Raw genomic sequence first — 15600 nt, 5'->3', positions numbered from 1 at the left:
AGGCAAGGGAAGCCTCGATGCAGCACCATATGAATATAAATGGGTCATTAAACTCGCAAGAGAAGATACATTTAAGAGACAATATATACATGTATATATGAAGTCTAATCCTGAAACACTACTAGCCTTTTGACCATGGTTTAATTACAGTTACAATTATAATGATGACAATTATGAGAAGGATTAATATAGCTATGCATATCCATTTACGGGAGTTTTTCTGTAGCTTCTTTGCTCTCTGTAGAGCAGTTGCTCCAGACTGGACATGGTCGATCGCACTTGAAACCTGCAGAAAAGAAAAGAAAAACATGCTGCAATGACAAAACATTGCGAGGAGCTTCCTTTTTTTACTATTTATGTCAATTATAGTAGTCCCTAACTCTACCATGAACGACATGTATGGTGCACCAGGAATATGACAAATGGCTCCATTCCGATAATGAGACAAATGATACCTATAGGTACCCAGTACTCATCAAGAAGATGGCACCATACCTGGGATTCAATGTTATCCAAAATGTCACCTTGTGCCTCAACCAATACTGCCATGTCGAGGAAAATCTACACAAGAAATTGGATTTAGATGATTTCGATATGAGATGAGAAAGCAAGAAAAATAGCATCAGAAAGAAACAAGAAAAAAAGGCATAGATTTAATGGATGAATCCTTGGAGAACTTCACCTCCCTTCAGATTTTCCCCTTCCAAGTGTGATGAAATGATGGAACTCACAGATCACAGACATATCAGCATACTATGTCCTTCAAAATTATAGTTGATTTTTTCTTCCATCCACTCTTCAGCTAAATATCATCACTTGCTAAGGGATTCCTCATCCATGATTTCTTGCTTCGTCCAATACTGAATACTCTGAAACCAAAACTGAAAAGTTTCAGTTTTGGCCAGAATTGATCCAGAACTAGGGTTGTGTGGGGTTATGCTAGTACTAATTTATACGAATCTTTTTCCATTTCTTCATTTCTTTATATGTTGGGAAGCCATTTCTCTAAATTAAACTAAGAATCCGCGAGTTTGAGTTTGAGATAAGATGGAAACATTCTGAAATTAGATTCCAAAGAGATATAAAGTATTACTATTAACATTGTTGTTTGCCATATTGCAATCAAACAGCAAATAATATATTACACTAAAGACTTTAAATTTTTAAAAATAGTTTTTTTTATTGCCTCAGTGTGAGATCAAAATAATCCAAAAATCTTACATTATACTTTAAAATAAAGTATAATTTATTTTATTAACTCATTTTTTTTATTTTTTATTCCTCGTTTCAATAGTCATCTTTTTATTTCCATATGACTTTCACCAAGAACAGAAATCACCAAGATTCCTGTTGCCAAAGATAACAACCCAAGAGAGGGGGAGGGGGGGGAGTGAATTGGGTTTTCTAAATTTTTAGGACCTTAATTAAGTTGATAGATGGGTGAATTGTTTTGGCTTATGTTAAAGTATATAAGTACAGTGGAAGCAAAATAAACACAATACAAACACAAAAGAGCTATAGTGGTTCGGTGCACCCCAAGGCACCTACGTCCACTCCCAAGCGTTCCCTTGAAAATTCACTATAATCCCTCGGATTACAATTGGATTGTTTTACCGGGCTCACAATCCAAAAATCCTACAATTGGTTTTACAGGATCACTAATTAAACCTAACCGTTGGTTTTACGGGCTCACCAACAACCTACACCATTGGTTTTACGGGCTCACTAACAAACCTTATAAAAAAAAATAGGGAAGAAGGTTAAAGCTCCTAAATGAGCAGGTAATACAATTATGCACTTAAGGAAGAGGTAAGAGAATAGTTATCGCTTTGTAGATTGCTCTTCTCTTCTTTGACAATGTTGCTTCACTCCTCAAGAGGTTCGTAGAGCTCTTGAAGACACTTTAAGACTGCTCAACCACCTTCTTTCAGAATTTGAATAAAGCAAATAATTGAAGAACATTCACCCAAGAACGTGTATGCTTATGTATATGGAAACCTGGCCACGTCCTTGCTCCTGAATTGCTCTCTGAAAAATTTGCTCGCTGTTTCCAGTTTCTATCCATCGGTCAATTGTCTGTAAAGTCAAAGCAACAATCCAGTAGCATAAATATAAAATTAGTGGTAGTGCTACCAAAAATTTGTCTTTTATAAAGAATTACCTCACCTCCTCATCAGCATGATTGCATGTTACTGTTCTTGTGGAAATCCAGAAGGAAAATAGAAGCAGACAGCGAATAGATTAGATAAGAAAAAGCCTCAGAAGAAAATACATAAATGCCATGAATATTTTGATTTTTGATACAACTACAAAAAACCTGTAAAAGCCCTTCTCTCAACAACCTCCCGGTATTCCTGCTGGATTGTTTCTCTCAGAGCCTGCATAGAATATTTGGACATAAGCAACTGAAAATATAATCTACTGATTTGGATTTAAAATTTCCTGGTAATTTTAGGAATTTATCATCTTGCATGCTTGAAATCAGGATGATAAGTTTCTCCATGTTCTTTTATCACTCGAGTTAGGAAACAAAGTGTAAGCCTCCGACCAGAACAAAACTTCTTGGCTAAAACAAGCTGGTTTTAAAGGAGAGACTCCAAAACTGTCCCCATTTTCTGGGTTCCAGTTGAAATGGGTCAATTTCAATTGGCTAATTTTTGCTAAAAAGTACCTCTGACTGAAACTCCCTAAAAAGCTTGACTTTGTGTCCATTTTTTCCTCATTTGCACCGTTTCTTTAATTTAGTTTCATTAGAAACTAATGGAAATCTACCTCTAGAGCTTAGATCATGTTCTAAATACGTTTATTTGAAAACTGCTGGGCAAACTATTCAGAAATTTTGCCTCGATTATGTTGAAAGTAAATACTATCAACAAATGTTGCAACAACCACATTTGAAAGAAAATACAGTCCGAAAGGGTCACTAGAAAGCCTAGTTTTTCCCAATCAAGGTGACTAAAAGCTAGGCATTGCAAGATTTAGTAGTATGTTTCAAGCAACAACAAAACCTTAAAATTCTATATGCTGCTCCCACATACCCGAGCACCTGCCATCACACATGCATGCACACACCCATATATGTAAGTGCTCATTTATGCATCCATGTAGTTGTGCCAGATGTAGCTTGTAAATTTATGGATAGAGAGAGCTCAAGGAAGAAGAGAAAATCCCTCAATTACCAGATGTGGGTGCAGTTTGGGGTCTGGTAGCAGGGAAACCTAGTTCTAGAGAAGAAATATTTTGCACAAGGAAACACCTAGAAGGGGGGTGTAACACTCTATGGAGAATATTTAAGCCAATAGGAGAAATTCCATTTGATTGGATTGCAAAAGATAGACTAATGTGGCATTGCAGCAAAGCCACTGATGACATGCTCAGATGATCAACAGCAAGAAAGAGAATAAGTAGTCCTCGGTAGTGTTGTTATGGAATCAAACAGGAAGTATGGCATCAAAGAGATTCCACATCACAAATAATGACCTCGAATGGTATTAGCTAGCACAACTCCTGTAAACCAAGACAAGATGTATTTCCCCCATAGATGTCAAATACCCTAGGAGGCTCTGGGCGATAGACTAGCCCATAGCCTAGGCAGTCACCTAGGCATCTAGGCAATTGCCCAGGCAATAGACTTTGTACATATTCACTCAATCATTCTCCGATTCAAGTAGTTTATTTTCACAATTAGAATTTTAAACTATTTCAATAAGCTAACTTTTTAACGTACCTTAAGGAATACGTTATGAACATAAACAATTCTCTTTCAAGATATATTATAATTTGTTAAACTTTTACTAAATTTATAATAAATGTTATTGAAGTAACAATATATTTTGTTGTTGTTGTTGCTGTTTTAGCTGAATTGGTGGAGTTTGTCGAGCTCCCTTAGTCATCTGTCTTGCTACAGATTGAGTAAAGTGGCGATTGTTGAATGAACGAACCTTTTGTGGTTACTTGTTTAACACTTAAATCTAAGTTAATTTATTTTTTAACATTATATTATTTTTCTTGAGGTTAATATAAAGTTCCTCACTGCCTTATCAATATGCATGCGTCATATAAGAAAGGAGCACAAGAAAATACTTTATACTGTATATATGTGCTTGTATACATATTCAGATACATACATCTATGAAGTTGTATATACACATATATGTATACAAGTGTTCTTATGTATTTTTTAACCTACACTTCATTTATATATACAAACTAATATTATATTTGCACATATGCATTTATATATAGTATAAATTCATACATATATGTATATATAATGTAGATGTAGATACATTTATATATGCACGTATATATGAATCTTTATGTATATGAATGTATATATAAATGATGGCCCAGGCAATCTCGCCTAGGCATTAAGAGGTCTATTTGTAGCCTGGGCAGTAAGTAGCCTAGGCGCCTGCACTATTGCCGGTAACAACTATGCTTTCCTCTTAACTTGTGTGAAGGAATTCTTACAAGGTTTCTCGTGCCTGAAAAGTGAGAGAAGACTTATGCTCTTAATTGGGTCATCAAGATTAGAAGTAGATCAGGATCCTTCTGTAGATATTGTGTCTTGGATAAGTTCAGAACATCTTTATTATTAAAATTTGATGGAAACATTTATAAGATGGAACAGATTTTATGCACTTGTTTGGTGGTTGCAGACAAACTAATATTCAAACAACAATCAGCTAAGTTTGGTGAATGTGTTCCATGTTACCCTTTCACTGTTGGAGCATTGTTTCATTGCGTTGTTTGCAATTTTGAGTGCACCAAGAGTTGGGTAAGAGGTTCCTCTAAATTGTAAAGCACTCCTATAACCATGTTACAGTGGAGTTTTAATGCAAATAAACAAAACTTTGTCAAATGGGTAGTAAAAAAAATTATGCAAAGTCTACATCTTAGTCGAGTATCAACCTAGTAGAATTGGACAATAAGTGGAGCTGCTTTTGGGAGGGACATGAACAGTTAAAAGAGAGGACAAGATGGATCAATGATCTCATTTCATTAGGTGATTAAAAAAGAGGTCTACGCAATTCTTCATTTCCATGCAAATGCATGAGAAAAATGAATGTTACAAAGCATAATATATTGTTAAATTGTTCAAATTTCAAATGGATGATGAGTAAGGCATGTCACCACCCTTATAACTCCATTGACTTGCTTCAGTGATTTATTCTTAGTTGAATCCTCAAATGACCTCCTCTCCTATGTCCTTTTAGGTGATAACTCATCTGTATTGTTTTTATATGTTGAAAAGGAACTAAATTATTCTTTTTTGTATTTATTGTAAGATGCCATCATTGGAGGTAAGCCAATTGTTACTCCTTCCTGGAGATGAAGTAGAGTGATGTGGCACAATGCGATACTCATATCTGTCCCATGTTTGTCTATCTTAAGAGTGATGGGAAGGGAAACAGGTGTGGTTAAAGTCTTTTCATGGAGCAGAAGACACAATGGAAGTTCCACAAACATCATAGCACCTAACCTCCTATGCTCTTATTGACAGTCGTTTGAGACATAGGGATAAGAGGAAATTCCCCAGTCTTTCTTTCACTCAACATTGGTTAGAGGTACTAATGACTCTTACGATGCTTAAAACCATCAAGGAGGAGATGGAAAGAAATATAACACTGACCTTCTTTGCTCCTATTACTGATTGTCTATCATAATAAATATAAAGGAGGTCATTCTCCTAATCGCCTCTCTTCTAATCAAGACTGGATGGGGAGCTTGATGATCCTTTTGATACCTTAACCTCAGGGTGAATAGAGGGCAAGACGCTTGCAACACTTTCAGACAGTAGAGATTTTTTTTCCAAAAAAAACAAATGATCAAGCAAAGCAGATCGTTTTCAGTAGGAACATGAAAGAGGATACAGAGTGTAAAGATTCTCAATCAGGACAACTATGGGAATTCATGACAAAGCACTCTTCTTTGGTTTGGAGTTTATCATGGAGTCAACTTTAGGAAGATTTTCAATGCCAATTTTCTTATAATGTTTAAAGGCGGGCGGTTGTGTACAGCGCAGGTGATTTCCTGGGGAGCTAATAGAAGAGATCTTTGTTGTGTAGGGTGGATTTCTTTTGTTCTAGTTAACTTCTAAATAGTCTTTTCTATATTTCTGGAAACAAATCATGAAGAGCAATTTTCCTGAAGAAGATTTTCTTAGGGTTTTGTCTTGCATTCATCCTGCTTTCAACTATAATTTATCACGACGGTTGATGGTGAGCCAGGGTAAACAATCTAGTCAAAAAAGAAAAGTAGAATGTCCTCATAAATTGGCAAAAGAATTATGTTCCTTTCTCTTGTCAAAACACTTAAAGCCATCTTCCAGTGTCAATATCGGTATTTTGATCTTGTATGCTGATAATTTTTATAAGCATGGAATGCCTAATGAGTAAAATGGTGTGATTTAACTAATTTCTGCAAGATAGTTAAAAATATTATGCTACAATAATAAGAAAATTGTCTCACAAAATAAATAAAGAAGAAGAAAAGCATTTTCTTTATTTTGCTTTCAAATATTCTCTTCTGTTACAATAACATTTTCCATGTAACTTTATTACAAGGTCACTAAAATGTTGAATCAAAAGATTGAGATAAACAGGTTCCATCAAAATGATTGCTTTGTTATAAATTATTGGGAACAAATGCACTACCTGAAAGTCAGACATCCGTTCTTTCAACCTCTTTTTCAATGCACTGCATTCAAAGTCAGTAAATGAGACAAATGTAACCATAAATTTACTTTTAACAAAAATATTAAAGAAAATGAACATGTATTTTGGCATGAAAGTTTCACATGGTAGTTGCAGTTCTAGATCGATCTACGCCTGATCCCTTTCCACATCCAGGCTTCTGTCTGTTAGCTAAATTCTGAAGTTAGAAACAAAGCCCAATGTTAGTGAGATTCAAGGTTAACATAGAGTCAAACTCTCATAGCTCTGACATAAGTGAAAAAAGCAGGAAAAAAAGTGGCACAAGTGACTCAAAAAATCATTTCCCTAAAATTTAGTTAGCAATGTTTCAAATTAACTAAACCAAATAACTTTTTCTTCTTCAATAACAAATCATGTGGTAGCTTCAGAACTTCTACTAGAACTAATGTGCACTTAGTTAACTCATAGTGAAGAATAGAAGCAGCATTAATTGTAAGTTGAAAATGATCCAAAAGAATCCATACAAGAAAAATGGTCAAAAATGGTAATATTTTGCAGTGCAATATAGAAAATAACAAAGATCTTCACTAGAAAGAGATCAAGAAATATAATAATCAAAAGAGAAGCAATATAATATAATTTTTTGTAAGAAATATAAATAGTGACTGATAGCTTCAATTTCCTTAAATTTTTGGAGAAATTTACCAATTAGATAGAATGCCACAAAATGAAAAATAGGTAGATTAAACTTATACAAACGTTCAAGATAGTACAAGTTTATTGGTCAAAACAGAATTATGAAAATATCTCAGAAAAGGGAAGACAAAAACAGCCAAAATAATCCAAAAAAATGTTCTAGAGTGCATAATAAATTGAATTTCAGAAATGAGGTTTTACTTGCCAAGATATGTTCTGACTTTTACATTAAAATATTTGAAAACTTTGAAACAAGACATGTTGCAAATTTCACTGCCTTCCGTTTTCACTTTAACAGGCCAAAAATGAAGCCTCGTACCTCTCTGTCTAGTTCTTCAAGTTTTGATTTTGCTAGGCGTGCAATTTTCCCAACTTCATCAATATCTTTCTCCATGCGCTTCTTGATGGCTGCAACCAGTTATGTACTAATTGTGTTATGACTGTTAAATGGATAACAAAATTGAATCATAAAAAGCATGCAGGCTCCCTTTGGAAGATCTCTGCTAGCTAATGATTATATTGAACTTACCACATTACCTTTCATGGCAGCTGCCTTGGTAACAGCTTTAAACTCCTCATTAGCATCCTGCATATGTAACCAGAAAATTAGCGACAGGAAAAGAACAAGAAGCTATCATGAACAAACAGAAACAGTCATCAGATATTCGCCATCTGAGCTCTAGAAGTACTTGAAATAAACTGTAGTTTCAAATTTGTACATTAATTTTATAAAATAAAAATATTGTATAAGGAAAAATTAAAACCAGGAAGAATAATATCTAAAAAGTCACCCAAAAACAGAGTGCAAATAAGAAATTCAATCAAACATCCACATCATATGGACCCTGAAATGATCTGAAAAATCAGCTAGAACTCATTTTTAAAATATATACCCACTCCATCTTTCATAGTTATTTCCTTAATGCAGTTGCCATGGTTAATTTGGCAGCTGGTAGTGACCTGTGGTTAGATGTGGCATCACACTATGAAAACAGATGGTGCCATACATCATAGTGCAATTCAAAGGGACCTGATAAGCAAATAATCTCCTTCACATACCACTTACTAATTGGTAACAAAAGTAAAGCCTTCAAATTTTAAAACCCAAGCCTGTTAAGCATTTCTAAAGTTACCACAACCACTTACCTATGATAACCCAAGCCTGTTAAACTTCCAAGCTTAAAAGTCCAAGCCCAATCTCATTAAGCACTTCAAAAATCAAGCCTCATTGCAGCTAAGTCTTAGTTACTTGAAGTGGGTGTAGATGCAGATTTGGGTGTGGGTATGGGGAAGCAAGTTTCTCTAGAAAAATCTGAAAGAGGAAATCCTTAGGAAGCAGATGCAGGGATGACTTTCTGGAAAGATTCTGGAGTGTGTACACAATCCTATGTGGAAGTTTCCTACTAGTAACAACTAAATAAAGTCTTTTCTCTGTCTCCAAAAGGAAGAGTTATGAAAATCTCCCAAAGTAATTTGGCTTCTTTCAAAACAAAAGCCTGAAAAGAATAAACACAGGACAGGACAAGCTTTAATATACACAAGCATATAACTGTTGAAAAAAAAACATTATGCCTGCGAATGATCAGCTATTGCTCCACCAGGTCTACCATCGGATTACAATCATTAAAAGGCTTATCCAAACATAAATGAAACTCAAATTGGGTCTACAAGTTTTTCCACATCACAAACAATTACCTAGGCCAAAAGGTTCAGAAAGAACTTTACATCTCTAACAAAATAACAATAATAAATATTTTCAGAACATCCAACAAGTCCTAGCCTATAAAAATTGGTATAACATGATTGATAATGCTCAATGGAAAGTCTTACAGCCCCATGCTCAAATACCTTCCCTGAAAAGGATAAATTAAATACCAACACTATCACATTCCTAGATTTTATCAAGAGTCATGACACCTACTCTTATAAATTATATAATCTATAATTCTGTATAGCCATTACAACTGGATTTTCAATATAAAGGCCTGGAATCAACCTGTATTTAAGCTTCAGAAATTAAAATCCAGAGTGAGTAATCAGATGAATTTTTTACAGATCAGACAGGGTTGGTCACACAAGCCAGACAAAAAACAGCCACCTTAATTACACCAATATTTTCAAATGTTGTGATTCCATATTGAGAAAGAATACAACTGATCTAGTTCTGATCATGAATAAGTTCAGATGGTGCACTGGAAGATTATTGAAGCCTTGAAACTGAAAATGGATAACATCTCAAGCTATAATGAACAAAAACATAATCCAATGGCCTTTTCTGAACCGGAAATAACATGAAAGTCCATACCTGAAGCTTCTTCAGTAGTTTTGATAGCGTCTCAATTTGCTTCTCGATCTCTTGAACCTACATGAGAAACAGAACAAGGGAAAGTATCAATAGTACATGAGAAACAGAACAAGGGAAAGTATCAATAGTGTAATACTGCTTATTAATGTCTGAGACAGTCACATATGTACACATAATTTGTCAAAAGAATAATTGACAGTAGTCATCTCTCATGTAACCAAAAATAAGCCATAGTTATCTGTTGGAAGAAGTTTCCCAACACCAGTTCTCCCGAATTTGTTGGAACCTGGATTCCTAATTCAATATCTCCATGTCTTGAAGCTTCAACTCAAGAGAGCTCAAAGGAGTCCTATCAAACAACACAATAAGAAGAAAAGGTAAGATTTCTTTGGCAAAACTAGCCAAAGAAAAGAACAGAATTAAAAACAATAGGCAAGTTCCTCTCAGAAAAGGGCAAGATCCTCTTCAGATAAACACCATCATGGAAAAATCTATAGTTCTATGTTATCTGTCCATTGCTTTCTCGACTTCCAAATAAAAGACAAATTATAGAAAGGACAAACTTATATGCCACGTCATTATGAAAAATTAAAAGACTTATACCTGATCATGTTCTAGTTTTACATACAGTGTCAAAATCATTTTTCTACAAATAATTGAAGATAAATATTAAAAAAAAGGTTCTTTAGAAGGTTCAAATAACATTAGGAGATGCTGTCCTAATCATGCGTACTTGTTGTCATGCATGATGTTAACAAGAATCTAAATCTAAAGACATGAAGGGGAAAATGAATAAAAGGGTTCTATATTAGAAAACAGTATCTAGTAGCTTTTGACCCAGATCCACTTGAATGGGAAGGCATCAGGATGTGAGGCTTTTTCATATTAAAAAGCTTGTAATGACCCATTTCTAAGGTTCTGTATGCTCAATGAGTCTCAATAGAATGAACGAAACTCGTGCAAGTTTTGTTCAATATAGTTGAATCTACCACATCCAAAACAATCAAAACCACATTTGCCCGGTACTAATTAATGCAATTCCATCTCAAGTATTACACAAGAACTTTATAATATGATGTGTTTGAGCCAAACCTTCAGACATGGATGCAACTCCTTCTTGGTGAACCCTAGAAAACCCTGGATCTTAATTGGGGCACCATTCATCTTGTTGAATTATAACCACTAAAAGATGCAATCTATCTAACACTAAGGCGCCGTTTGTTATCACTTTCATTTTTTTTATTTTCAGATATAAAAATAGAAATTTTGCTTCTATTTATTTCTAAATTTCTAAACATATAAACATGTTTGGTAGTCGATTATTTTAAAAAACATAAATATGATAATGGTGGCCAGGGTAGTGAAAGTGGTGGCTGAGACAATGAAGGCCATAGTGCCCTGGTGGTCATGATGGCAGTGGTGCTGGGGGCATTGACAATGTGGTGGTGGCGGCAATGATGGCGGAGTGGTGTGCAGGGGGCCATGGTGGCAACGGAAGTGTGGCAAAGACTGTGCGAGTGGTGGCGACAATGGTTGTGGCGGCATGGCGGTGGTGATTGATATGGCCACGGCAGCAATGATGGTGGCAACAATGGAGGTGGTGTCCATAGTGATGGTAAAAGATACAAGTTTCCTATTTTTGAAAAAGTGAAAACAAGAATTTCTTACATTCCTTTTTCTAAAGACAATGAAAACGATTTTTGAAAATTTAAAGATAAAAATAATAGCAACAAACACGTTTCTAGCCTCAATTTCTATGATTTTATTTTTAAAATAAAAATAAGAAATAAAATTCTAACCCTAAGTAATTTTGATTTTTACTAAAGCACATATTTCCATGTTGGGTTGTGGGTACCATAAAAATTAAAACCCTACTGACATAAACCAAGGGTTTATAGAACTTTATGGCCCAAAATTATATCCTTACATGAAAACCAAAAGAATTGCAGGGATTTATATTGAAGGAAAAGAAAAATACCGTGAGAAGATTGTTCATCTTGGAAGAAACAATTCAATCAAGGAGATGGGCTCCAGATACCAAAATTCCCGCAGTAAATGCCCAGATCTAGAGCTAGAATCGGCTCCAGGAGCCAAGAATTCAACGCGATATCAATGTAATAGACCTGGTCTCCACTCTCCAAGGGGAGACGAGCGAAATCCAAGTCTAGGGTCCCAATTTGAAAACCGAGGAAGGACGGACGGAAGGCCTCCGCGGGGATTTTTTAAGGCTTCAGATCAGCTGCTCCACATCAAAAAGCACGCGGCACAGTCAGTGGACCATTAGAAGCACGCCATGTAAGCAAATACAGAGAAGGAAGGAGTCGATTTTAGCGGGGGTCACTCCTCCAGGATGATTGAAGTCCACTCAACGAGAAATGCTTCCTTAATAGAAAGATTTATTTTAGTTAACAGATATTCTGGAGCCACCAAGGTGGTAGTCTAGTGGTATTGGACGGAGATTCTAACCTCATGATTTCAAGTTCGAGTTGGACATGAGGTATAGAATCGCTCTTGGACCGCTAGTAGCCGGGGTGGTGCCAGGTGTGACGTACTCACACTTGGGACTCGAGCCAGAGCTCAGAGGGGTAGCTGAGCCGGGCCCATGGGTGGGAAAGGCATGAGTAAAACTGGTCGGGGTGCCCAACACACGGCCATTTCTGCCCGCATCGAACATTCTCCTGGCAGGCCCAGTGGGGGCTGCTACGCGGGGGTGTGCTTGCCCCTTCCTCCCCTATCCCTTTTGGTTTAGAAAAAAAAAAAAAAAAAAGAGATTCTGAAATAAAAAATAAATAATAGGGGAAGGGAGACATAGGGGCAATTTTGTCTTATTGGAAAAGACTTCGTTTTTTACATGGCTAGGAGGAGACATCTGTCCTTAGAGCTTAAGAGTAAGATTTGTGGGACCCAACATTATTGAGTCCATGAGAAACTTAGTTAGGATTTGCTCTAGGACAGAAGACAGTCTTATATTGCAGGAGAAAAGAATTTTTTAATATATTCTACGGGGAGTTTGGTTTGATTATAATGAATGTGAGGCGAGGAAAAAAAACAAAATAAAGATGGATAAGATTGATGTAGCATATTTCCTTTTACTAAAGTAAAATGAGGGGCAACCGAGAAATTTCATGGCTAAGACTGGTTATCGCACATCAGTGCTACACTAGTACAATATCGATACAGTATAGTATTGAATTTTTTTTACGTATCGAGTATTGATATGCCACCCATATCGGATATCAGTCCTGAATCAGTACAGTACAATACGCTCCGTACCATTCGGTTCGAGCCGATATGGCGTACCATGCTCCATGAGTTATAATAAAGTTTGTTTTACGACAAAGTTGACTATTGTCCATGTTTAATTGATGAATTCAGATAGTAGCTTAAATCAAGTCTAAGCCTTTGAAGATTTTACTAAATGAGCCAAATCTAACCCATAATCATGTGCATTAACTATGCCAAGTTAACCACTAATTACATATTAAAAGAAGTCAAGTTCAAGATCCAACTAAAATATTTATAGACTGTTATTTGGGGTGTAAAAGAGGGTCACAAACTTTTAGTCCCACATCGGTTGAGTAGTGGAAAGGATTGTGCCTTAAATGGAGGGGCAACACCCGTTCCTCCTAGAGGCGCCTTTTGAAGGGCAAAACCGTGAGAGGGAACACCGCCCTGAAAAATGGGTGCTCTTTCCTAAAACAGACAATACCTCTGGATGGGATGCAACTCACTTTTCCTGCTCCAACAGATAGGGCGCCCCGGGTGTGTGGATCTCTCCCCCGCACAATCCTTCCCACTCGGGGGTAGTATTAGGGGTGTAAAAGGGGGTAGTGTTAGGATGGTATTAGTCCTATATCGGTTGATTAGTGGCAAAAATTGTGCCTTAAATAGAGCGGCAACACCCCTTCCTCCTAGAGGCATCTTTTGAAAGGCAAAGTCGTGAGAGGGAACATCGCCCTGAAAAGGTGGGTGTTCTTTCCTAAAGCGGACAATACCTCTGGGTGGGACGCAACTCACTTTTCCTACTCCAACAACTATGATGACTACCAGCAAAATCATAGGATTATAGGTTGGGCTATACCTAATATTTATATAAGTACCCAGAAATAGCTTTGAAGTTGACCCACTCGAATCCTATAGAAGAAAAAAAATAAACCTTTTTTATACTAAGTACTTACGAATATAGGTCTAGCCCAGTCTATAATCTTATGTTTTTACTGGTTGCACATGCTCAACCCACCAATCTAGTAGGATTTTCAGCCCAATCATCCAAATATGTCTTAAAGTAGGGTATAGCCCTATGGTTGCACCTCTCCTATATTTAAAAGAGGTTCCATGTTCAAAACTCATCTTTTATGAAACCCTTAATCCGGTCATCCATTCTTCCCTTAATTATAGGAGAAGAGGTCTAAATGTAAAAAGAATCACTGATCATAGGTAGGGAATGAGATGGAACAATATGTTAAGCAATTTATCATGAACACCAAAACATGTTTCTTTAGCCCATCTTTATAAATTCTTGAACCCAACAACAACCTCATTGCTTATTGGACCCAAACTACATCCAGCTTCGAATCCAAGCCCAACTTGACTTTTAACCAGGGTGTGAATCATACAACTTAGACAATCCCTTTCTCTAATGTCCTACTTTCGATGAGTCTCTTTGACTCGTGTATCATGGTCGTAGTGGCCGCCACAAGAGTGCCTACTTTCCACGCAAAGATCTTTAGAAAGATAGGCTTAGAAAGAATTCACTAAAAAGTCTAAAGATTGTTTCCCCATTGTAATAAATATTTTGTTATGCTTCCAAAACTTTGCTTGACTTATTGAAAGGAATTTTGACTTCTTGAATGGAATTTCTAATAGCATTATTGTGATGGTGACAATAAAAGAAAAAAGAAGAATAACTACAAAATAAAACTCACATTAGATAGAATTTTTGCAATGGTTTGCAGACCTTAAACTAATTATATCAAATATTTGTTTTGTATCTAATGCACCTTGATGCATAGTATGGAACTAATATTATATAAATTTGTTAAATTATCCAAGGAGCATCACTGCATCAAGCTTACTCCCCCCCATGCAACCATTTAGTTATTTAACGAACTGAAAAATCAGAGGCTATTATTCTCTATAGTTAGCTGATATTATTGTTGCAGGGTTGCAATTGCTATTTTGGATTTAGTCCCAACACTTGTAGATAGAATAAGAGAAATAGGTAACTACCTTGTAATGTAAAGACATGTCATGAAACTAACTCAAGTCTTGATTGAAGGAATCTGTAAATGGATCGATAACTTAAACCTAAATTTGATCTCGATTAATGCTATTATTGTCAAGTTGTAGACATCTCAAATTTGGAACTAAATTTGCTAGCAATTGTTTTCAGAATTCATTTACTGAATTTTGACATGCTAGTGTTCTTTCTCTAACACAATTCCAAAATAGTACTTTAAAAAAAAACTTGTAGCCATAAATTCGTCTCAAAAAGTAAGATATTCTTTGCACAAATTGGTCATTAGTGTTCCTACAAGTCAATATGGTTTGTTTGAAATGCTATTGTTGCTGGAAATTGGACCCGGGGGTGACCACTGGCTGAGAAGGAGGAGCTTCAGCAAGAGTAGCGGGCGGCGGTTCGTCAGCGGGTTGTGTCCTCCGGAGGACCTGCAAGAAGCCGGTGGCCGGAGTTTCTGGCGCCAGCCTTGCGATGCTTAAGTCAGAGGGGGCTATTGTGTAGGGGGAGAGAAATTATCTTCAGGAGTTTTTTTAGAGTCCAGCCCCCTTTCTAAGAGGGAGATGTTTCCTTTTATAGAGGAGTATAGGATTACCTGTGATGTGACGGGGCAAACGAGTTACCGTCATGATTGAGCACGATCATATGAATTAATGCATTGCCGTGGGAGATCAGGCTAGGGCCAATGAGTCGTCGTGGGTGAT

The 15600-nt window shown here is 36.3% G+C and overlaps 1 protein-coding gene across 1 annotated transcript; it reads right to left on the bottom strand.

The window, feature by feature from the left end:
- Positions 1-30: 30 nt before the first annotated feature.
- On the bottom strand, positions 31-9964 carry LOC103723513 (syntaxin-132-like). Its single transcript, XM_089929140.1, has 11 exons — positions 9947-9964; positions 9661-9717; positions 7893-7941; positions 7675-7763; positions 6803-6876; positions 6660-6702; positions 2318-2378; positions 2167-2192; positions 1999-2076; positions 496-561; positions 31-286 (listed from the first exon to the last, which is right to left on the bottom strand). Exons 3-11 carry the CDS (start codon positions 7897-7899, stop codon positions 122-124), a joined length of 609 nt encoding a protein of 202 aa, XP_089785266.1. The 5' UTR covers positions 7900-7941; positions 9661-9717; positions 9947-9964; the 3' UTR covers positions 31-121.
- Between the last annotated feature and the right edge of the window lie 5636 nt (positions 9965-15600).

Source organism: Phoenix dactylifera, chromosome 2 (assembly GCF_051530095.1).
Source record: "Phoenix dactylifera cultivar Ajwa chromosome 2, Ajwa_hap1_PhDact_Kaust_v1.1, whole genome shotgun sequence".
Classification (NCBI taxonomy): Eukaryota; Viridiplantae; Streptophyta; class Magnoliopsida; order Arecales; family Arecaceae; genus Phoenix; species Phoenix dactylifera.
Note: the sequence above shows the minus strand (reverse complement) of the source record. Positions and strands in the feature narration are given on the sequence as shown.